General features: G+C 44.9%; 1 protein-coding gene across 1 annotated transcript; it reads left to right on the forward strand.

Annotated features, from left to right (window-relative positions):
• Nucleotides 1-14411: 14411 nt before the first annotated feature.
• On the forward strand, nt 14412-23577 carry LOC108786483 (histone H2A.V). The gene is made up of 5 exons (XM_018555791.1): nt 14412-14610; nt 22053-22130; nt 22615-22728; nt 22892-23021; nt 23192-23577. The coding sequence occupies exons 1-5, from the start codon at nt 14608-14610 to the stop codon at nt 23251-23253; spliced, it is 387 nt and encodes a 128-aa protein (XP_018411293.1). The 5' UTR covers nt 14412-14607; the 3' UTR covers nt 23254-23577.
• The last annotated feature ends 483 nt before the right edge of the window (nt 23578-24060 follow it).

The raw sequence follows: 24060 nt of genomic DNA on the forward strand, positions 1-24060 counted from the left end.
TATTTCAGGTCTCTGAACCAGGATGTACTTTGCTGTATTATATGTACCTGACGTTGTACACTCACATGCTGGGAAATTGTGTATCAGGACGTCCAGCTACAGCAAATTTCAGACTTCAGGAGGCACAAGCTGAAGTGTGGACAAAGTAAGTAACCATAAATGATGGGGCAAATATCTGTGAGATGAAACACTTTACCACATGATATGCTTCCAAATAAAATAATTTCTGATGGCGCAGTAATGCATACCAGCTGAGCTGAATCACCAGAAAGGAACACAAACCATTCAGCCTCAATAGAACATTTTCGAAAAGCAGACATTTGCTACCGATGTTGATATCTATTTCATTTTTATTTAAATACAATCACTGAGAGCTCTCTCTAGTGGCCAGTCTACAAATATTTGATAAAATAACAAAGAAATAAATCTGTAAAAATGTCAAAGTTCTATTAAAAATTACTTTCCCTGTGCCTACATGGTAGTTTACTATTGATAGAATTCTGCCCCACTTACAGGACTAGTGTAAATCAATGAGGCCCCTCTCTAACTTTCTCTTTTTTGTCCTCAGTTCGGAACTTGTTGACTAGTGATGTAATTGTACCTATCTTTGCACTAAAAAAGTGCAAAAAAAGTGCTCTGCCTCGGTTCATGGAAAAAAGGAAGGAGAGCAACTAACTGGCTCAGACTGTGTGGAAGGAGATTAACCAGGGAATAACAATACATCGAGGTAAAAGGAAGTGGGAATGGAAATTAGGCACTCACGTGTGATGGAATGGATGGGCACTCCATTTCATGATGGGAGTGGTGATCTCCTGTTGATGTTGTCATGAGGTCTGGTCTTGGTGACAGGTCGTTGGGGGAGCCCTCCGCACACCTCACAGCAGTCCCGGCCAGATGAGAAAAGATGGTGCTCGCAGTGATATTGGTTCACGGATGGCGCCGTGCAGACATAGAACAAGCAGGGAATCACCAGCACTCAATGATGAAAGCAAAATATGTCCCTTTAATGGACAGAAGCGTCAACCGCTTCTTGGAATTTTATGACGCTTCTGTCCATTAAAGGGACATATTTTGCTTTCATCATTGAGTGCTGGTCTTGGTGACAGGCGGGTGTTCAGTGGTCAGATGTGGATCCTTGGGAAGGGTGGGTTGATGACGCGTCAGACTCGGCATGGAGGAAAGAAAAAATACAAGGTGGTCAGAATCTGTGGCAAATGTATGAAAAGGAAGTACATTCTTAACTCACCATTGTGTTTGGTGTGTGGCGATATCAACGACGAAGAACAAGTTGCGAATCGAGGGCATTTTGTTCAGGTGGTTTCGATCTTGATTGTGGTTGACGGTCTTTTGATCCTGGTTCATTTGGGCCTCGTGCTCTTTGGATGTTGTGGTGGAGAGTCTTGGATGCTGACGTGGGGCCAGGTGATGTAAAGGAAGCTGTGCGCTAACCAATTAGTCTTAATTTTCTAACTTTCTTCCGCCTCAGTTAAGCCTTTCCCAGGTACAGTCTCAGTTCCTTTGGCTGCTACATGGACTGAAAAGGCTAGAAGCCTCTTCTGGTGGGTCTTTAGGGGTGGCTATTAAGCTCTCAAAGGACCTACTTGCTTAGTCTGTGGTAAGGGCTGATAGTGTGGGTATGAGAGGCAGCGTCACTTACCGTGTTCCTTTTTGGTTCCCTTTCTAGTAGGCTGAAATGCCAGAGAGGTTTTTCTAACAGTCCAGCTTCAGCAGCTCAAGACTGTCTCGCCAGGGTAAGTAATTTAAAAGATGGAAGAGCACAAGCCCATTTTTAAACCCCAGAAACAGAAATCTCTGCTTACTCCCCATGACACGTTGAAATCCTTTTGATGGGTTCTCCACCAAGACAGGCGGGGGCAACATGGGTAGATTGCAAAGATCCTTGAAAAAAAATTATGACTAGCCAGTTTTATCGGGTTGGGGGACAGAGTCACAACCCATTGTATGCTGCCATTATGCCCCAGGAAATATATGTGTGAGAACCATGGTACAATCCATAGGTGCAATGGAGAAATTAAAGTAGATATAAAGGGACAAGGTGTGTTTTATTTGCAAGATTACCAGGTAAAAATAAAAGTAAATAGCCTGAAAAAGACGAATCTAGCTGCCACTGTGGACTGGAGGGCTGAAATATATATGCATATATCTACTGCTAGCAAACAGTAGATATATACAAAAACTTTTTAAAAAACTAAAAACTTTTAAAACAGGTTTCAACGTACCTGTGTCTTCGCCGTGCGCTCCCGTCCGAACATCTGAAGAGTCTTGGGCGGCCGCAAAGGATCTTGGGGCGGACGCATGTGCAGTTCAGATGTTCGGCCGGGAGGTCTATGGAGCAGCGTGCACCCGCACAGACTCCGTGGGACATCAGAGAGGAGGAGGACAGAGGAGTCAGCGCTGGATCGGAAACCTGCAGCAGCGCTGGAGGGACAGCTGAAAAGGACAGTAAAGAAGAAGAAGATCGGATTAAGAGGCATCACTTAAGGTAAGTCACTACACTAACATTAGGTGGGGAGGGGAAAGCCTTTAATGTCACTTTAATGCCCACAGCAGCGGTACGAGCAAACCATACTGTTTCTTCTTACATCCCGCTCTCCAACGGGGCCAGACAAGGATGCCCCCTATCACCCCTCATTTTTGTTTTAAGACTCGAGCCATTTCTTCGTATGGTTCGGATGAATTCTAGTATCCAGGGGCTTCAGATACAAGGGGAACATCATAAGGTAGTGGCTTTTGCTGACGACCTACTTTTTTTTGTTACTGCTCCGGAAACCACTTTCCCTAACTTGTTGTTGGAGCTGAATAGATTTGGCAGCCTATCTAATTTTAAAATTAATTATCACAAATCGGAAACTCTTAAAATAACCCTTGCCTGACATTGTGTAGTTGCACTGCAATCGGCCTTTCCATTTAAATGGGCCAGGGACCATATTACTTCTCTTGGGACTCGTATCACTCCTACTTTGGATGGCCTATTTAGAGCCAATTTTCCACCTCTCTCTTTTTAGCCAAATTAAGCAAGATCTATTCAGATTGGGTTCCCTAACACATACCTGATTTGGTGGGAATGCGATTCTAAAAATGAACGTGCCCCCAACCTACTTTATCTCTTCCAGGCGTTGCCGATTGCCATCCCATTTCCTTTTTTGCGAGAGATGCATCGGGTCTTTCTGCGGTTCATCTGGCCCAATTCCCTGCCTCGTATTGCCTCTAAGTTGCTGGTGCTACCCAAGTTGTGTGGGGGATTAGGTTTTCCAGACCCCATGCTTTATTATCAGGCTACTCACCTTTTCAAAATATTGGAATGGACACGGAACACCTCTTTTAAACATTGGATAACATTGGAACAAGCAGTGTCTAGATGGCCTTTCTGGGGGATTCCCTGGTTGGAAACTCATCACTTGGGGGTACTATGTGCTCATCCCTTGATCGGGCCATCAGTGAAGGTATTGCATGTGGTGTTTGGTTCTCCTACTCTAGCCACTTCACGGTCCCCAATGACCCCTGCCATTGGTCATCCTGATTTGTCCCCTAGTTGGAATGATCCTCATTTTAAATGTTTTTCTGACGCTTCTAGAATCAGACTTAGGGACTTTGCCTCAGGGTCTGGTCGGGCCTCCCCAGATACAATACGTACTATGATAAGAGAAGTTGCCGCCAATGATATTCAATGGAGCTGTTCTAATGTACAGCTCCATGTCGCCCGTCGCTCGTGCAGGACCCTTTTTCCCGCGGATGTTGCACGATTTTTCTATTTTTTAATGCAGTCCGACGGTGAAGGTCGCGCGATCATCGCTGGAACGCTGCCCAAACAGTCGCGCTATGCCGCCGCGAGGAAATGCGCTCGAGGTGAGTGTCGCTTAGCGTGAATGGGGCCTTGGACCCTTGGAGACTTCAACAAATACTCCACTTTATTTCCTCTTTGTTACCTCCGGGTGTTTGCATATCCCCGCAAACATGGGTTGACTGCCTCTGCTCTGAAAGTGATCCGGTGCGCCATCCACTCTCTCTGACTTACAAGTTTCTGATCCAACCTTCAGAATATTTTGTCCCTCTGTTTCTGGCTAAGTGGGAGAGAGGAGAGACCTGCAATTAACGCTGACCCAAGACCAGAGAGACCACATTCTATATTTTTCCCACCATGCTTCTATTGCAAGTAGGGTTCAGGATACCAATTATACGCTACTCTCACGCTGGTATAGGGTGCCCTCTGTATCTCTCAAGATCTATCCCACTGTTTCTCATTTTTGCTGGCGCTGTGGAGAAGCGGAGGGCACTTTACTTCATGTGTTCTGGTCCTGCCCTGGCCTGGCCTCTTTCTGGACTGGGGTCAGATATGTAGTGAAAATGCTGACTGGAATAAATCTGGGGCCCAACCATGCGGCCTATCTTCTCTACCTCACGAAATTATTGAGACCGCAATACAAGAAGTCTCTCTTAATTCATCTTTTGAATGCAAGGCATTCAAAAGCAATGCATTCCTGCCCTGTGGAAGCAAACCTGTTCCCCTACCCGTGCTCTATGGTTTTCTAAGATCAGGGAGAGTGAGTTGATGGAGAGTCTTACTGCCTCCTTATACTGCAGGAAGAGAAGTTTAATTGAACTTGCTTTTACTGGCATGTCTTTACCTTTTCCGATGATTATACAAATGTCATGTTACAGGCTGACTCCTCGGATGACTGAGCCTCACAGGTGCTGTACACTACAGTGCGATCACTCTTTTTTTTTATATTCCTTTACTATCCTTCCCTATCTTGGTTCCCTTCACTGGAACTAAGGGGCCAAGCCCAACCCCTGAAAAACAACCCCACACCATAATCCCCCTGTAATATCTAAATTGCCTTGGCTTCCTGAAATAAGCTAACTTGCTATTCTCTGGTTCCAATGATGATAACGATACAATGGTTAAAAGAAGCAATGGTCTTATTTATTTATACACAAATCTAATCAAACATAATAAAAGATACAAACAGATATAATAATATCTTTTATCTCATCCATAGTTATACTTTAATGCCCACCTCTGAGCAAATTTTTTTTTTTTCAGTGCTATTACTTAGAGGGAGGGAGAGAGAGGGAGTGTGGGAGCCGAGAGTTCAGCTTTAAGGGGGTTTTTTTGCCTTGGCAGTGACTTTGAGTAAATAATGTAATTCTTATATGCAACTCAGCTACCTTACGGCATCGGATTGAATCTGTAACTGACATTTGTAGAAAACAAATACATATCTCTGACCTTTTCGTTCTCTTGCCTGATGTGATATTCCTGGTGAGAACACTGCAATGAATTGGTTTGTTACAATCAGCAATGAGAAAAAAATCTATATAGAACAAAGCGTGCAGTGGAACACATGTACTGGTGTGTCTAGTGCCAAACTTAATTTCCAAAGCCTCCTCCACACTCTGAGATACATTCCTATAGCTTTTTTTTTTTCAAAGTCTCACTTGCGGGCTAAACCCACATGTGAACAGTGACATCTTTTAGTTTTCTGTTTGTATATGTTCGAAGAAAGTACTCTCCCAATGAGAAGATGTAATCCGCTCGTATGAATGGCTTAGGGAGAAGATCAATAGGAATATTGCCTGTGGTGCATCCTGAATGGAGGAAGGGGGATATTGAACGCAGTGAGCATTATGACTATGCGTAGAGATAAGCTTCCCTTATCTCAGATCAAGTAAATCTTTTGGGGTCTTTAATCTGTATATCATCATGCTTGAGTCATCTACATCAATTCAACTGACTTGTTAAGACTCCGTACATACCCCCCTAGATCAGCCTTTCTCAACCAGGTTGCATTGTCAGGGTAGCCTTCAAATTTTTGCTAAAGGGGGGCTTCTGATGTGAAAGAGGGTAGATTGTGATTTGAAGGGGGAAGCTCCATGTTGCGTTTTCTGTTTCTTTGCCTGGGGTCCCTCCTTAAAACCCATACCAGACCCCTGTTGGCATAAGGGTTGGGTATGGATTTTGGGGGACCACACAGTTTTTTTACATTTTTATATCTACTTTTTTACATTTTAGACTGGGATCCCTCAAGATTTTGGATACTCGTAAAAGGTGCCATGACTGAAAAAAGGTTGAGGAACGCTGCACGACTATGTTCTCTTGATTCAGTGATATTTGGGTTTCTTGAATCCAGTGGTTGTCTTTGGGTTTCTTGAATCCAGTTGGGATATTACGTGAAAGAATATCCGATTATTATCCATGCCGATTGTGATGTTTATTGGTTTATTTGTTATTGTCTGTTGTTATCTATTTTTGCTATTAAGCATACTTTGAAAATGTCTTGATTGTTAAATGACATGTTTGTCCACAAACATTTTCAATAAAGATTACATGCAAAAAAAATAATAGCCTGAATTATAGATGTCGAGCTTCATGTCAACTCAAAAGTTCTAATAAAATAGCAAAAACTGAAAAAAAAGAATACTAAAATATTTTACCGTTTACTGTAGTGTATTGACTTGGAGTTGCAGCATGGATTCCACATCCAGTATATCAAGAGAACTAACACCTCTATTTAGATTTACCATTTAGGGTTTGCATATCCGCCTGAAGAACTCCCAGGGTCTCCCTCCTCCCCCTTCCCACTCACATGTGTGGGAAGAGTTGCACATTCAGTCAGCACTAATGGTTTTTATTAATGTTCTATGGCATACTGTATTATGATACATAAACATACCTCGGCATACGCTACTGAAGAGTGGCCATCCATGAAATGTGTCGAGATTGCGTCACACCTATTTTTATTTTACATATTTCCTTTGGATCTAATATATTACAACATTAATTATGTTGTAATATATTCCTATGTAATATATTTACATAGGAATATATTTACATAAACTTTTTTTGTGATCGGAGTTCAGCTTTATGAATAAAGGCTTGTGGGGAAAATCTGCTTTTAACATGCTTTAAAAGGTAGTATAAGTATATTATAAACTAGGGATGCACCGATACCGGTTTTTCGTTATTGAGTACTAGTACCAATATCTTTTTTTCGGTACTCACCGATACCGGATGTCCCATTAAGGAAGCCAGGCAGCTTGTAATAACTCACCACCTGGCTTGCTGATTAGCAGGGAAGTCGCCCCCACGCTTCTTGTCACTAGGTCACAAGAAAGTATGGAGCCGGCTTTCTGGCCAATCAGGAAGCCGGGCACCGTGTAATGACGCAGCACCCAACTTCCTGATTGGCTAGGAAGCCGGCACCATGCTCCCTCGTCACCTTATGACGAGGGAGCATGAAGCTGGCATCCCGGCCAATCAGAAAGCCAGGTGCCGCGTCATTATACGGCGCCCAGCTTCCTGATTGGCCAGCTTTCCAACCAATCAGAAAGCCGGGCAGCGAGTATTTACACACTGCCCGGCTTCCTGATTGGCCGGAAGCCCGCTCCATGCTCTCTCGTCACAAGTGTAATGACTCGCTGCCCGGCTTCCTGAGTATCGGGCTAGGCATCAGAGCATTTGGGCAAGTACAACTACTCGCCCAAATACTCAGCATCTGTATCGGTGCATCCCTATTATAAACCAATTGTCCTCTGACTGTGAGATAGTAATGACTGTGATTGGTGCATTAGCTCAAAAACGTGCCCCTGGAAATGTACAATGTCAGCAACCATATGAGACCAGGTTATGTGATCCGCTAATATTCTCCCAGCTTTTATAAATTCATATTTACTGAATATTTGCAATAAAAAGTGTTTTAAAATTGCAGTTTAAGGGCTCGTTCATACCGGCTTGCACACTTGGGGCCGGTTCACACCTCTTCCAGAGTGTTCCAGCATGATTAGCTGCTAGAACGTACTGGATCGGATTAGAAAATCCTCCCTGCGTTCTGGTGCGGGAGGGGGCTTGGCGGTGCATTTAAGTCAATGGCGCCGCAGCCACACCCCCCTCGTCTGCAGTGCGATCGCCCACACCAGAATGCGTTGCACATAAATGCATGCCTGCGTTCTGATTCAGCACGATCGCAAACAATAGTGGTGTGAACCGGCCCTAAAACACGTGTGCACTGATGTATGTGGTGTACGGGGCATTGAGAAGCGTTGTTACTAGGGATGCACTGATACCAGTATTTTGGTACCAAGTACCGATATTGTTTTTCCGGTACTCGCCGATACCAATTACCGAATACTGGAAGTCCCATTCAGGAAGCCAGGTGGCGTGTAATGACTCGCCACCTGGCTTCCTGATTAGCCAAGAAGCCGTGCAGCGTCTAAAGACTCGCCACCCAGCTTCCCGATTAACAAGAATGCCGTCCCATGCTTCTCGTCACTATGTGATGAGAAAGCATAGAGCCGGCTTGCTGGCCAATCATGGAAGCCGGGCGCGGTGTAATGACGCGGCGCCCTGCTTCCTGATGCTTGCTCATGAGATGACGAGGGAGCATGAAGCCGGCTTCCCGGCCAATCAGAATGCCGGGCGCTGCGTCATTACACAGAACCCGGCTTCCTGATTGGCCAGCTTCCCGACCAATCAGGAGACCGGGCAGTGCGTCATTGCACCCTGCCCGGCTTCCTGATTGGCCGGGAAGTCGGCTCCATGCTGTCTCATCACAAGTGACGAGGGAGCATGGAGCCGCTTCCCGGCCAATCAGGAAACCGGGCAGCGTGCAATGACACGCTGCCCGGCTTCCTGATACAGGAAGTATGTGGCTAGGCACCGGAGCATTTGGGCAAGTACTCGGCCAAATACTCGGTATCGGCACCGATATCGATACTAGTATCAGTATTGGTGCATCCCTAGTTGTTACAATGCATTGCAATGTTTTTTTTTATATTTTTCATATTATATTTTAATGTCACAAACTGACATTCCAACTCTATGTACGCGGTGAGGTGCGTTGTGTAAATGCGCAGGGGTGCAGAATTTTGACACAACACACCTCAGCGCAGCATTAGCAGTTCTCTGTGCCGTTATGCTGAGCCTGTGTTGATCTTTGCAGATCATCGTAACTCAACGGACGTGGGGGGAGGGGAATAATCATTGTATCTCTGTCAGAATTCTGGTGCAGGAAACATGAGCAGACTGGCAGCAACCCAAGTATCATGCATGATTGCACCTGCTGCGCTGGCTATTTGCGACATTTCAGCAATTTATAATGAATAAATAATAAATTGCGCTGAGTTTAACATAGCGGCGCATCAAATTACAAACGCAAATGAATGTCCAAACGTCACCAATCTAGATCCGCCTCTGCCATATCACAGTGCCTTTGAAGTCTTGCAAAGGTTTTAGTTCAGAATCTTCACCTACCGCGCTGCTCTGCATTCATTAGAACATTCCTCCATCACGTTTCCTCTTTTCTTTACGTTTTCCAGATCTAGCTCGAGCACGTGCATGTGAACGCAAAACAAAGGCAGTCTGTGTTTGATGCTGTGCACCCATACGCATGCACATATGTACGCAAGTCCGGCATATATCCAGGTACAGCCGCCGACTTCTGTAAGCAGCACGTGTGGCTTCCTGGTGGCGGAATTTACATTGTACAGCCAATAGCGACCACATGCATGATCCCTTGCAACGGAAAGGTGGTTTAATATTGCAGCTTTCGGAATGTAATGTGTACCCTAAGTTCCCATTCACACCTAGGCATCACTGTGAACGCGCGTCAAACATATGGGGAAAACGTGCGCTTACAAAAACGTGCAACATGCTTGCAATGCCATTACTAATTCATAGCACCCCAGAGCATGTTAAAATTTGCATGAACGCACAGGGTGCCTTAGCAGAATTTGCTACATTAGCAACTTTCCCATGTTTATCCTGTGTGCAGGAACCAATTAAAATCAAGGGGTGGCGCACGGCAAACAAATGCTTGCGAACGTGGCGCGTGTTCCTGCTAGACTTAGGTGTGAACAGGGAACTTACCGATGCAGTGAGCAGCTACTCATTTCTTAAACAACCACGTAATGTAATACACATCACTTCCGGGTCCAGTGATTAGAAGCCTCCTGATCTCTCTACGATTGTTGCGGGGAGACCCGCCGAGCCGGTCCTGGGCCCGCACAGGGGACAGCGGTGCCCGAGGAAGCCTGCGACGTCGGTGGGAGGTGGGGGCACCACATTCCGTCAATCGCTACAAGCGATCCGGCGGCTGTATAGACGCCGGATCGCTTGTATCTTAACAACCATCGCCGGCTTTTTAAAATGACACCAAGAACACGGCTGCAGCAGCTGTGTTCTTGGTATAACCACTTCTGTGGCCTGCCGCATATTTACGGCCAGTGGCGTCACAAGGGGGGTGCGGCCCGTACCCGGGTGACACCATTGCAGGGGTGACACCAAAATAACTGACAGTCATTTTGGTTTCGCCCCCTCTAAAAAGTCAGGCACTCGGTCATGGGCCGAGAGCCCGACAGTGTCAGGAGAGAGGAGGGGACCCGGCGGCATACCTCATCCTGCCAGGTGAATGTCCCCCCCTCTCTCTGCCGGCGTTCATCATCAAGATGGCCACCGGCAGGCGTCAATCAGATGGCCGCGCATGCGTGATGACGTCATCGAGCACGCGAGATGAAGACACAGCGGGCGGCACCCGGCCACGGGACGCTCCTGTTTACGGCTACCTGCAGCAAGTGGTTAAGAACTGTCCAACGCATTATTAACACCTGGAAGGATAGTGGTGAACCGTCATCTTCAAGGAAGAAATGTGGTCAGAAAAAAATCTGGAATGAGCGTGATCAGAGGTCACTTAAACGTTTGGTGAAATCATATCGTAAAAAATCAACAGTAGAACGCATGACTATAATAAATAGTGAAGGAAAAAGCATTTCAACACGCACAATGCGAAGAGAACTCAAGGGGTTGAGATGAAACAGCTGTCTAGCCTTAAAGGAGAACTATGGGGTCAGTGTTTTTCCCCATAGTTCTCCTTAGGGTAACGGGAGGACGCAAACTAGCATCCTCCCGTCACCCTAGGCTCAGTATACCGCGAGTTGTAGCTCGCGGTATACTGAGACCGCCGCAGCTGAAGCGGATCCCGACAATTGTGCCGGGATCCGCCCAGCTGCGTGACTGACAGCTGGGTCTGCCTATCTAGAGGCAGAGCCAGCTGTACCAGCCCCCTCCCCCGTCCGTTCCGCCAGCCAGCGCTGGCGGATCGGAGCGGGGAATCCAGCCCCTCCCCTGTCACGGCAGAGAGCTGTGACAGGATGGAGAAGTGAGCGAACGCCGGTATGTGTTCGCTCACCTCCCGATCTACAGAGCCGACCTGTGACAGTCTCATTGTCACAGGTCGGCTAGAACTATGAGGTGAGTGAAAAGCACTCACCTCATAGTTCTCCTTTAAGAAAACCACTCATCGGTGGGGCTATGTAGAAAAAAAGGCTTCAATTTGCTGGGGAGCATAAATATTGGATTCTAGAGAAATGGAAAATGATCATGTGGTTTGAGAAGTCCGGATATACTCTGTTCCAGAGTGATGGGCGCGTCAGGATAGGAAGAGAGTCAGATGAAGTGATGCACCCATCATGCCCAGTGCCTGCCGTACAAGCCTGTAGGGGCAGTGTTGTGATCTGGGGTTGCTTCAGTTGCTCAGGTCTAGGTTTCGGGAACATTATGTCCCCAAAAAATGAGGTCAGCTGACTACATGAATACACTGAATGATCAGGTTTTTCCATCAATTGATTTTTTCCTCCCTGATGGCACATTGAGCATATTCCAAGATGACAATGTCAGGATTCATCGGGCTCAGATTATGAAACGAGTGGTTCAGGGAGCATGAGACATCATTCTCACACATGGATTGGCCACCACAGAGTCCAGACCTGAACCCCATTGAGAATCTTTGGGATGTGCTGGGGAAGACTTCACACAGAGGTCTGACTCTCCCATCATCAATACAAGATCTTGGACGGAAATAAATGTTGTGACATTGTATAAGCTTATCGAAACAAAGTCACGGGGAATGTGTTCCGTAATCAGAGCTAAAGGCCGTCCAATGAAATATTAGAGTGTGTGACTTTATATTTTGGCCGGGCTGTGTGTGTGTGTGTGTATATATATATATATAGCTCAGTGCAGTATGACCCGGCACTGTTACCTGAATAAGCCCGTCTATGAGAAGCTATTATTAGTCCATCTTCAGTGGCTTGCAACATTTTTCACCCCCTTTGGCTATTCTCCGATTTTGTTGCATTACCACCTGGAATTAAAATGGATTTTTATTTGGATTACATGTAATGGACGTACACCAAATAATCCAAAATGGTGAAGTGAAATCAAGAAAAGAACTTGTTTCAATAAAAGTATAATAAAATAAAAAACGTAGAAGTGGTGCACGCATATGTATTCACCCCCTTTGCTATGAAGCCCCGACATAAGATCTGGTGCAACCCATTACCTTCAGAAGTCACATCATTAGTTAAAAAAAGACCACCTGTGTGCAATCTAAGCGTCACATGATCTCAGTATATATACACACCTGTGTGCAATCTAAAGGTGCCCATACACTGTGCGATTATCGCACGATAATAGCGGGAAATCCTGCGATCGTACGATAATCGCAAAGTGTATAGAAGGCGTGCGACCGTTTTTACTGTACGGTCGCACGTCTTTTGTCTAAGGAGCATGCTAGAAAACCATCCCAGAATCGTACGATTTTCGGCTGGTTTTAAGCATGATCGTAAGATCAATGCCGCGCGGGCCGGTGTGCGCATGCGCACACTGCCCGTTCAGCATTGCGGTCATCGGAAGCCCGCCCCTCAGGGGGGCGGGCTTGCGATGATCGCAAGTACGATCTACCTGTCCAAGATGGGCAGATCGTACGTTTTTTAAATTACTTTACAACCCTCGCAAGACTGAGGTCTTGCAAGGGTTGTAAAGTGTATGGGCACCTTAAGGGTTACATGATCTCAGTATATACTGTATACATCTGTGTGCAATCTGATAAAGCCTCTACAATCTAGAAGCCTCTGCACTCGTATGCAGACAGGATGGATGTGCAGCTCCGGTGAGCGTACGGCCGCATACTCCCACAGAGAAGAACAGGCTGTTGTGTACAAATCACACGCAGCACCTGTCCTTCCCGGGAACGGCCCTAAACGTCGTGCACGCCGCACGGATCTGTACGGGCCGACAGCTGTGGGAATGAGGCCTTAAAGTCTTGGAATGGCCTAGAGGCCAGACCTCAATCCAATTGAGAATCTGTGGCATGACTTAAAGATTTCTGTACACCAGCGAAAGCCATCCAACTTGAAGGAGCTGGAGCAGTTTTTCCTTGAAGAATGGGCAAAAATCCCAGTGATTAGAGGTGCCAAGCTTATACAGACGTACCCCGAGAGACTCGCAGCTGTAATTGCTGCATAAGGTGTCTGTCTCTACAAAGTATTGACTTTTAGAGGGGGAGGGGGGTGAATAGTTATGCACTCTCAAGTTTTCTGTTTTGTCTTATTTTTTGTTTGTATCACAATAAAAGGTATTTTTGCATCTTCAAGGTGGTAGGCATGTTGTGTAAATCAAATGATACAAACCCCCCAAAAATACATTTTAATTCCAGGTGGTAATGCAGCAAAATACAAAATAAATGCTAAGGTGGGGTGTGAATACTTTTGCAAGCCAATGTATATTCTATTTTATGATTTGTAAATGTGCTGAAAACATGTTCTTCATTCATGGAACCTTTTATTTCAGATTTTAGTTGACTTTATGTCGGTTTTTTGTAGATTGCATCTGTGTAGAACGTTTCTTTTCAGTCAGATGATATTATTTGGATGACCACATTCGGTCTGGTGATAGTTTGGATGACATGAAAGGAATACTATGTGTTCCTATTTGTACTTTATTTTCACAATGATGCATAAAAAAAGCAAATTTGCAAAAAGCTGTCCGGACAACAGTTTACAAAACGATGAACGAGCTGGTTACAATTTTGTAAAACGGCAAATGATTCAGTTCTATGAAACAGAATCTGTCTCCGTCGCTAGTACGGGCATATAACGCGCAATGTTTCTTTTTCCCCCACGATATCACCAGGAAAAGTGAGCGCCGTGAACGCCCCACGTCCTCAGTAAGAGCACAAGGTGCTTCACTCTCTGTGACACTAAACATCAGCCGCCATTTTAGCTTTTTCCCAAAAGCAAACAAGACTACGAGGGCGGGAACGGGAAGACCCCGCCTTTCGGCGGAAGCCATTCATCCAATTGGCCAGCGACCCTGTCGTTAACACCGTGGGCACGCCTTAGGCGAAGTCACCTTCTTGATTTGTCGGCGCGCTTGTCGGTCACGACGCACTTTCCGCGGCCATTGGCTTGGTTTCTCCCACTGACGTTATAGCGTCACGCCCACTCGCTTTCGGGCCGTGTGCAAAAGCAAGCTGAGAGGCCTCGGGAGGGAAACAGCCGTTAAGGGGAAAGGGGCGGGGCGCCATTCAGGCAACTGGGAAACAAGGCGGCGCGCGATAGGTCGGGACGTGGATTCAAACCAGGAAGGCTGTCCGCGATTGGCTACGAACCGTCCTGTCGCTCGGGCCTGACGGGTGGGGGGGTTATTGTGTGTGTGAGGCTGAGAGTGCGCGGTACCGGCGGCAGTGAGGAACGTAGACACGGGGTAACTTCATCCGGACCTTCTCACGGCGAAGCTCGGAGTTCCGGATCATGGTAAATACCTCACCAGTGGGCCTCGTATGACTGCCGGCAGTGGCGGCGGCTCGCGAGCCTCATAGACTGTCCCGGGAAAAGGCGGGAAGAGCAGCTGAGTCTGATGTGTGAGGCGGCGCAGTGTTCACCACACACAGGGCAGGGAGGAAAGCTGTCAACCGCCTGCCTACACCAGAGCGCAGTATGCCCCGGGTCGGTCCCCTACTGAGGACCTCCAGCCTGTTATTCAGGGGATGTCCCGGCTTACAGGGACCCGTGTTGTTATGGAGGTGATATCCCGGCTTACAGGGTCCCCCTGTTACAGATAAAGGGGACATCACAGCTGCCAGGGGCCCGTTACAAATAAAGGGGATATCTCGGCTTCCAGGGGCCGGTGTTATAAATAAAGAGATATCTCGGCTTCCAGGGGCCCCTGTTATAAAGGAGATATCCCGGCTTGCCCTTGTTATAAATAAAGGGGATATCCTAGTTTGCAGGGGCCTGTTACAAAAAAGGGATATCGTGGCTTTCAGGGGCCCTTGTTATAAATAAAGGAGATATCCCAGCTTTCAGGGACCCCTGTTACAAATAAAGGATGTCCCCGTTATAAGGGAGATATCCCAGCGTCCAGGGGCCCCTGTTACTATTGGAGGGCATTCCCTGGATCAAGTAGCCTCTTTTGTTATTGTGGAGGGGATCCCCTGGCTTCCAGGAACCCGTTATATACAGTGGATCACCCAGGAGAGCGTTCCCTAGGACCAAGGAGCCCCTGTCATGGAAGGGATCCCCCGGGTTCCAGGAGCCCCATCATGGAGGGGATCCCCGGCTACCAGGAGCCCCGTCATGGAAGGGATCCCCGGCTACCAGGAGCCCCTGTCATGGAAGGGATCCCTGGCTACCAGGAGCCCCTGTCATGGAGGGGATCCCCCTGGCTTCCAGAATTGAAGTCCTGTTATTACGGAGGGGCTCTCCAGCTTCCAGGAGCCTCGTTATGGAGGGGATCCCCCAGCCTCCCTGTAGCTATAACACAGGCATCCCAGCTCTCCATACAATAAACAGTCTTGGGGTTCAGTACTACGATGCCAAAAATCTCAGATTTTTGGCAAAGATAAAAGGAAAAGTATATTCACATTTACTTAATTATAATCAGGACACAGTGCCATGTTATTGTCCTTAGCATCCCAGTCCCTGGAAGTCTTAAATACATGCCGCCACAACAAAGTGGTGGTTGGCAAACATTACATTGACCATCTGACCTGTGTCATGTATACCAGATCATCATCCCGTGCCGTCTTCACCAAGGTGATAAATATCCCAATCTTACATGGATGAAGCTCATATGCAGCTTAGTGTCCTTCAGCAGAATAATTCGGATCCTTCACCAATGTGTTTTATGATATTGGAAACTATTTCTCCCCCTATCTCAAGCTTTTAGACATAAAACATTCCCTGGACTTCATCAAGAGTGTCCTAGATACATTTCAGAAAGCATTGCTGACAGCGCGACAGATTTGTGTATATGGATCTGTCACACAGAGAAGCCATTGGGGGAGTGATGGAAGCAAATCAAATATCAGGTGCAGAGACAAATTTATCGCAGATGTGACGACCTGAACAATATCCTCCAACATGGAAGAGGTCCTATTTACCTTCACTTTTCTTATCGCTGATTTGGTGGTAATTCTTTATGAACTTGGAGCAATAATAGCACCATACAGGAAAAGTGTTGGTACTAAAAATTTAACTTTACAGGGGTTTTTTTTTTGTATGAATTCCCCTCAACCATGCCTAATACTGGAGGCTAGACAGGGATTAGTAGGGGGCATTGATGGCACTCTTGTGTGCAGCTTCCCTCATAGGTGTGTAATAACATTCCTAGGCAGAGATGATCCGTACTGCTCTCACACATGGCACATAAAGCAGATGGTAAACTTAAAAAATTTGCCCTTTTATGGCTTCATGCATTTAAAAAGAAACTTGTAGGGAGCCGGATGAGGAGGACAATATGAGCAGCGAGAGGCTGTGAACGTTGTTATTACACACAAACAAGGGATGACGCTGACCTAAAGCCCAGCCAATGAGCAGCCTGCTGCTGCTAATCCTCATCCAGCCCCCAGCACAAGGCACGGCCAGATAGGCTCAGTCTCCTCATTTCATATTTATCTGAACTTCCCGCTGGCAGATGCTGGAGGGGAAATAGCTGACAACACTAAACACAGTTTTGCAAGATCCTAATTTCTTTTGGAAAAAAGACAAGGATGTGTTAAAGCTCTGACCAAGAACTGGTGACCATAGACATAGCGATTTGGGAGCAGTGAGGGGATCACACAAAAAAAGTGATCCATCATACGTTATTCCATGCTGTGCAAATGTAATAAATTTGGTGTAAATGAGCAGTTAGTTTATCTGTATTACAATCAGTTCTCTGATGCACCCACACCATAAACATAATTATATCAGTCAGAATGGCAGTAAAGAGCATTCAAATCATTCTGAAGGTCTCTGGTTGATTTTGATATTTTATAGCATATTGATACATGCATGACTACAGGGTTGCAATGCTTTAAATAAATGCACTTATTAAAATAAAAATAAAAGTGCATTTGTTATATTTATTATTGCCAAATATTGCCTTTGGATGCAGACACACTGAAATACTTAGAACTGATGTTAAGATCATAGGCTTGGTTCACACCTGCGCAGTGCATTTTACACACACACACACACACACACACACTGGTGTGAATGGGGCTTAAAGCTGGCTTAAAGCTGGCCACATACTAGTAGATTTTCATACGAATGCTTATACTAAAAATTCCATCCGAACATTCCATATTGCTATAAGGCCTGGTGCACACCTAGGTGTTTTTGAGCAGTTGGAAATGCCCAACACGAGAAATCCAATGCCTCATATTCACACCTGAGCAGGAAACCGCCAATAGCCGGAAAAGGTACAGGAGCTTCTTTGGGCAGTTAATAGCGAGTTTTTGCCCCATAGACTTCAATGGAAATGTCCAAAAATGCATGACAGAAGCATGTTGCACATTGTGCACGTTTGAACGTGCATTCGTCCATTGCCCACAACATTTTATAAGCTGCCAGTCAAAATGCGTGTCTCCATGTACGCACAAACACACCAAAATGTGCACAACATGCAATTAACCGCACGCACGTAACAGCACACAAAAACTGTGCCGACTAGGTTTGAACCCGGCCTATGAGGCATGGTGAATGGAGGTCAAAACTTTGTTTGATTTTTGGAATGCATGGCGTTTCCCCAAATGAAAACCATATTCACTGTTGGAATTTTGTTTCGAGATATTTCCCATTCTGCTACCTCAATATTTTTCATCAGTACGGTCAAACAATGGAAGCCCTCAGGGCCCTCCTTACCATCTTGTGTTGATTTCTATTGTAACTAATGGCTTCATTACATTGTACAGCGCTGCACAAACTGTTGGCACTATATAAATCCTATATAATAAGACCAATTAACTATTCACAAACCAAACAAACATTTCTAGAATGTTTTCTAACAGAATTCCATGTATGGCCACCTTTAGGGCCTGTTCACACCATATCTAGACCGGAACGTTGTCTTTATCTGCACCAAAAGCACATACACAAGAATTCCAATGGTTTTAAATGAGGCAACTTCACACCATGAGGTTCAGTTTAGGGCTGCAACAACTAATCAATTTAATTGATAATTAGAATCGTGGTCAACGATTTGCAATATCAATTAGCTGATTGTTCAATTAGATGCAGCCGCCGCTCTGCTCCTGCGTTCTTCTGCTAGTGCTGGCTGCTGTGTCCTTTTCAATCCCCATTGCTCTCCCCGCCTGTAATCGGCAGAGGGAACACAGACCGTGCAGCCGGCACCAGTGGGGAGGAGAATCTGCATTACTCCCACTGCTGCCCCTGTACCTCTGCTACTCCCCCCCACCACCACCGCTGCTGTCCCTGTACCTCTGCTACTCCCGCTCCCCTGTGCCCTCCTCTTCTACCCGTGTTAAAAAGTCAGCGTCAATACACCCTTCAGTAACTAGGAGCAATATCCAGCCTGCTATTGGTTATTTTAAATTGCAATAGCAGGCTGACTTTTGCACCTGCCCGGTGCCTGCTGTCAAATCTGCAGAGGACAACCTGCAGGAGAACTTTTTACTTCAGTTCCCTCCTCTGCTGACTGACAGCAGACACTGGGTGGGTGCAATAGCCAGCCTGCTATTGCAATTTAAAATAACCAATAGCAGGCTGGATATTGCTCCTAGTCACTGCATGCTGTGTTGACATTCAGCTGTCATTCCCCAGTGAAGTGGCAAGGTGACACTAGGGGTCTAAAAGACTCCCTTATGTCACCTTAAAGAGAACCTGTCACCCCCAATGTACCATCACAGCAATGAGGTCAAGAAAAAAAACATTTACAAAATAAAATTAAAAATGCCCCCCAAAAATGTAAAGTTCCCCCAACCCTGCAAACGCATGTATACTAACGGAGACACAAGTCGGGTGCACCTACATAGAGAGAAAAAAAAACAACGATTGCCCTACATGTCAGGTATCACCGTTTTCGCTGGAGTGAGAGCAATAATTCTCAGGCCAATATTCACAGCTAATTCTAAACTGATGACTGGGCTTTTATAATAAAATATATGGTCTGAAAACTCTGCTCCCAAATGTGCGTTGTGGTGCCATTCATTTCTCAGACGCCTCTCACGCCTGCAGTGTGATCACCCTCACTGGAACACACCCTACTGCAATGCCGTGTGTTCCAGTGCAGTGTTAGTGGGGAAAAAAAATGTGCATGCAGCTTTATTCTGAAGTAAACTTTGTAACGCTGCATTTTATTTCAAATTAAGGATGCAATTTTTTTTTAAATCCAATTAAATCGGAAAAATTGGCCAACTAATTGATTATGAAAATAAAGTCGCAGCCCTAGTTCAGTCCCAGAGCTTTTTAAAATAAAATTTTAAAAAAAGTACAGCATAGCTTTAGCAGTAGGATACGGATCTTATTTTCAGTCATGTGACTAACATTTTCAAATCTATTGGCTCCGAGATGAAAATAACATTAAGGATCCTTATCCTGGTGTGTTGGCTTTGTGAATGGAGCCTTATGACTTGGCAAACTCCGCGAATATCCAACATAGGAACCAGCAGCTTGTAGACGAGGATCTGACACTTGGTGCTTACTGATGCTGACCAAAGCAAAACGTCCTGTAGGGTCTACATGGTTAGAATGCTGAACAAACAAAATCTATTTCATAACATTCGTTTGACTTTCTAATCATTGATGCGGTGAAATCAACGATCGATTTCGACTGCGGTGATGAAAAAATTTGAAGCATGATGGGACATTTTTCTCAAACGAATTTGGTGAATGTGGTTTTTGCTTGTATAACTCCATTCATACTAAAAGCGAATGTTAAATAAAAACGAAAAGCAATCGACATTTCAAATGACAATCACCTCTGATGGTATTATTGAACATTCCAACTGGATTTTTAGTATGAATATTTGTGTGAAAATGTATTTGTGAATAAATGAACGGAACGTGCACATATTTCTGCAACGCAGGTAACATGGGTTGGCAGACTAGAGATGGTAAGGGCTGGAAAATGGAAAAAACTTTTTTTTTCTGGAAAAATTGAAATAAAAGTGTGTGGAATATTTTCTTTTACAATAATAAATAATATATCTGTGACACGGTATTCAAACTATATAACATGAAGACCTTAATGAAAGGTTTCTGAGACTATGTAAAGTCTTAAATGATTGCACACTCACAATTCAAGTAACATTGTACTTTTCAAACTCGGCATTCCTGCCACTAGGGGCGCTGCAGAGGAAAGGCTCCAGCTTAGTTAGCTTGTGGGCTCTATCTTGTACCTCCTACAGTAGGGCGAGTGTTGGTATGATAGGAGATGATAGTTTGTCCTCTCAGGTAAGAGGGGACATTTCTCTGACAAATTAGTTTATCTTTATAACCTTTAAATGATTCCTAATAATGTTCTCCCCCATCACAGTATAATGATTACCACCTAGAGTCTGCCCAGTAAATTGTTTTTTTGCCTCCACATTTTACTGAGAGGAGACCAACATCTAGAGTTTGGAAACATTTCCCCCAGTGCAACGTCGGCCGAGAGCAAAGCTGCAATTTGCAAATATAAAATACAATTTTAAAAAGCAAGTTTAGTTGATCTACGGAATAAGCTGGACTTTTATTTCAAGCATTATACTTTATATACACTGCACTCCACCTTCCTAGAGTAACAAGATGACTTCAATTTGTAAAAATACTCCAATGATTTTTTTTTTCAATTTTTCCGGAAAAAAACAAAAAAAGTTTTCTCATGGCTTCAAAATGTCCAGAAATGTTACATCTCTACGGCAGACCAAGTCAAAATACCCTCTTTCCCAAAAAGTATTCAATACACATACAGAATACATAATTGTACACATTTTGGGGTTACAAATAAAAGATCCAAAACACTCCGTCCTACACAACTTGCTTCCAGTGTAAAAAGAAATATGCCGGTTTCCATTTCCCATGTTGTATAAACTAGACAGAAAGATGTATGAAAACTTCTAAGGCAGGGGTCTCAAAGTACCAGCCCGCGGGGCAACTACCCCGCAAGCCGGTACTATGTGGCCAGCTGACAAGTCAGGCACACGGTCACGGACCGTGTGCCCACCTTGCAGGAGCAGCTACACGGTCTGCATCTGTCAAGCGACAACCGCCCGAAAATCGCTCCCGCACCTTTTCACGCGACAAATGGCAAAGGTCGGTACAGACTCCATTGACTTCAATGTGAATCTGTGTTTTGCGCGATATCACGCAATAAAAATCGCCTAGGTGTGAACTTAGCCTAAAGATAACACAACGCACTTTTCACAGACATTTTTACCATGCAATGCCCTGAAAAGCTTCTTCCCGACAAAACACAATGCTGGGCCTCTCGGTCTGCAGATGCTTCCAATTAGAATAACGACATCTTTACATTGACTGTTCTATTACATCTTACAAAGGGATGAGAGGAGTCACAGACATTGGTTTTATGTCATTATCAGCTATTTAAAAACAAAACAATCAACAAGCGGTCACTTAGGTAACGATCGCCATCAAAGCTTTAAGAGGAAACAAAGTAGTCATTAGATTCATTTTCTTTAATTGGTGAATAGCTGGCACAATATGATCAGAGATTGACTGTCAGCACCATATGGAGGGAAGAGCTCACAGACAATAGCTGGGCCTAAGACCACAGAAGCTTTGCGCTGTCACCTGTCACCACAGATGGAAAAACTGCAGGAACCTTCTATCCTTATATATGCATTGATCATGGAGTTCTTGCAACTGCTGGGATATTTCTCAGTTATTTATTTTGTAATAGTTGCAGTTTATTGCAGCTACACAAGTAGAATGTCAGGTAAAAAAACCTAACCCTTCTGTTCCCCTCTTTCTAGGCTGGTGGTAAGGCTGGGAAGGATAGTGGGAAGGCCAAGGCCAAAGCTGTATCTCGCTCCCAAAGAGCAGGACTGCAGGTACGTTTTAATTCACTACAAGTATATATATATATTGCCAATAATGTACACGGTCACATCAGTCCCCGCCCTCGAGGAGCTTACCATGTAAAGGTCTAATACAGAATTTTTCTCTCCGTAATGCAGTTTTCACAGGAGAGCGTGTCAGACTATTGTGCTATTGGTCTTACCTGGCAAAGCAGCAATAGATTTCTCTACTGCCGGCATCTGCAGGTTTAGCATTCCTACTCACTATGTCGTGCAGGGGTAGGCAACTTTGGCACCCCAACTATGATGAAACTACAAATCCCATTATGCCTGTGGGTGGCAGTCTTGCAATACCAATGCACTGGGTCTTGTAGTTCCACAACAGCTGTCCAGGTTGCCCACCCCCTTGATAAAATGCATAAGCGCCTAGTGACATTTCCATGTTGGTTGTATTTGGTAGTAGAGTTACATTTGACAAATCGAGTGCTTAAATGTGTCTTCTTTAATTGTGCTTTAGTTCCCTGTGGGTCGTATCCATAGACACTTGAAGACTCGCACTACCAGCCACGGAAGAGTTGGTGCTACCGCAGCAGTGTACAGTGCTGCCATTTTGGAATACCTTACTGCTGAGGTTGGTTATAGCTGTAACTCTTTACATTTGATGCATGGATTGATCATTGAAGCCAGGTCTGTTACCGTTGTAGACTAAGAATAATACAAGCCTTGCCTTACAGTAGATGAGGTTCTCTTGCATCTGGTGTTTGAGGAGACTTATTTGTTGCCTTTAAATCCAGGTATTGGAGTTGGCAGGAAACGCCTCTAAAGATCTAAAGGTGAAGCGTATCACTCCTCGTCACTTGCAGCTAGCCATCAGGGGGGATGAAGAATTAGACTCCCTTATCAAGGCCACCATTGCAGGAGGAGGTACGTTGTTTCGGAGAAGCTGTCCTAATCAGATTTGGTTAATGCCAAAGCACTATAAACGCATAATACATGAATATACCTAACTCACATAGACAGCAACAGCACTGCCAGGTACATGTTTTCTCTGCCCACCTTGCACAGATTGACCATATTTCTGCATTTACCTGCAGGTGTCATTCCTCACATCCACAAGTCTCTGATCGGAAAGAAGGGACAGCAGAAAACTGCATAAGGAATCGGGTCCTGCTGCCATCTACCATTGTACTGTAACTGGGACAGAGGAAAGAGGATGGGGTTATGTGAAATCTGTTTTGTTTTTATTTTCGTTTAAAAAGATTTCATTTTCTAAAAGAACTAGTTCATGGAATAGACAGCAGAGAGTGTAGACTTAAGAGGAAACCTGTGTATGTTGTTTAGGTTCAAAAGTTTCAGAGAAAAAGAAAAACAAAAAAAAAAAGTTCCTGGAGTCTTGTAAATGAAATCTGTGTGTTGATTGGCTAGGTTTCTCCCGTGTGTTTTATACAAAAATGGAACAGATAAACCATTTTTTACATAAGCTTGCTGCCTCGTGTGATGAATCTTTCAGCTAGGCCCCAGGCCCACGTCCTGGAATAAAGGATTTCAGCCACATCTTTACAATTTACTCGTTTTGGGTTTTTACATTTTGGGGATAAAAGAAAAAAATAAAATTCCCATGTCACATAACAGACTCGGGTCACATAATGCAAACACGTAGCAAATGCAGCAACTTGATCAATCAGGTTGCAGGCTCAGCGACGATGGTCCATACAGATGATGTGGAGAGCAATGAGTGCTTGATATGTCAATCTTCAGGTGAGGACTTCCGATACGGTGACGTGGAGATCAACAGTTGGATAAAATAGAAGCACAGTGAGTGATCCGATGTGTACAGCGGGCTGGTGTAAAATACATAGACATAGGTTGCGGGCTCAGCGACAATGGTCCATACAGATGATGCGGAGAGCAATATGGTAACCAGGAATAAACGTCGTAGTGGATTCTTGGATGTGTCAAATAG

Source organism: Nanorana parkeri, unplaced genomic scaffold, assembly GCF_000935625.1.
Source record: "Nanorana parkeri isolate BGI_ZX_2015 unplaced genomic scaffold, ASM93562v1 scaffold214, whole genome shotgun sequence".
Lineage (NCBI taxonomy): Eukaryota > Metazoa > Chordata > Amphibia > Anura > Dicroglossidae > Nanorana > Nanorana parkeri.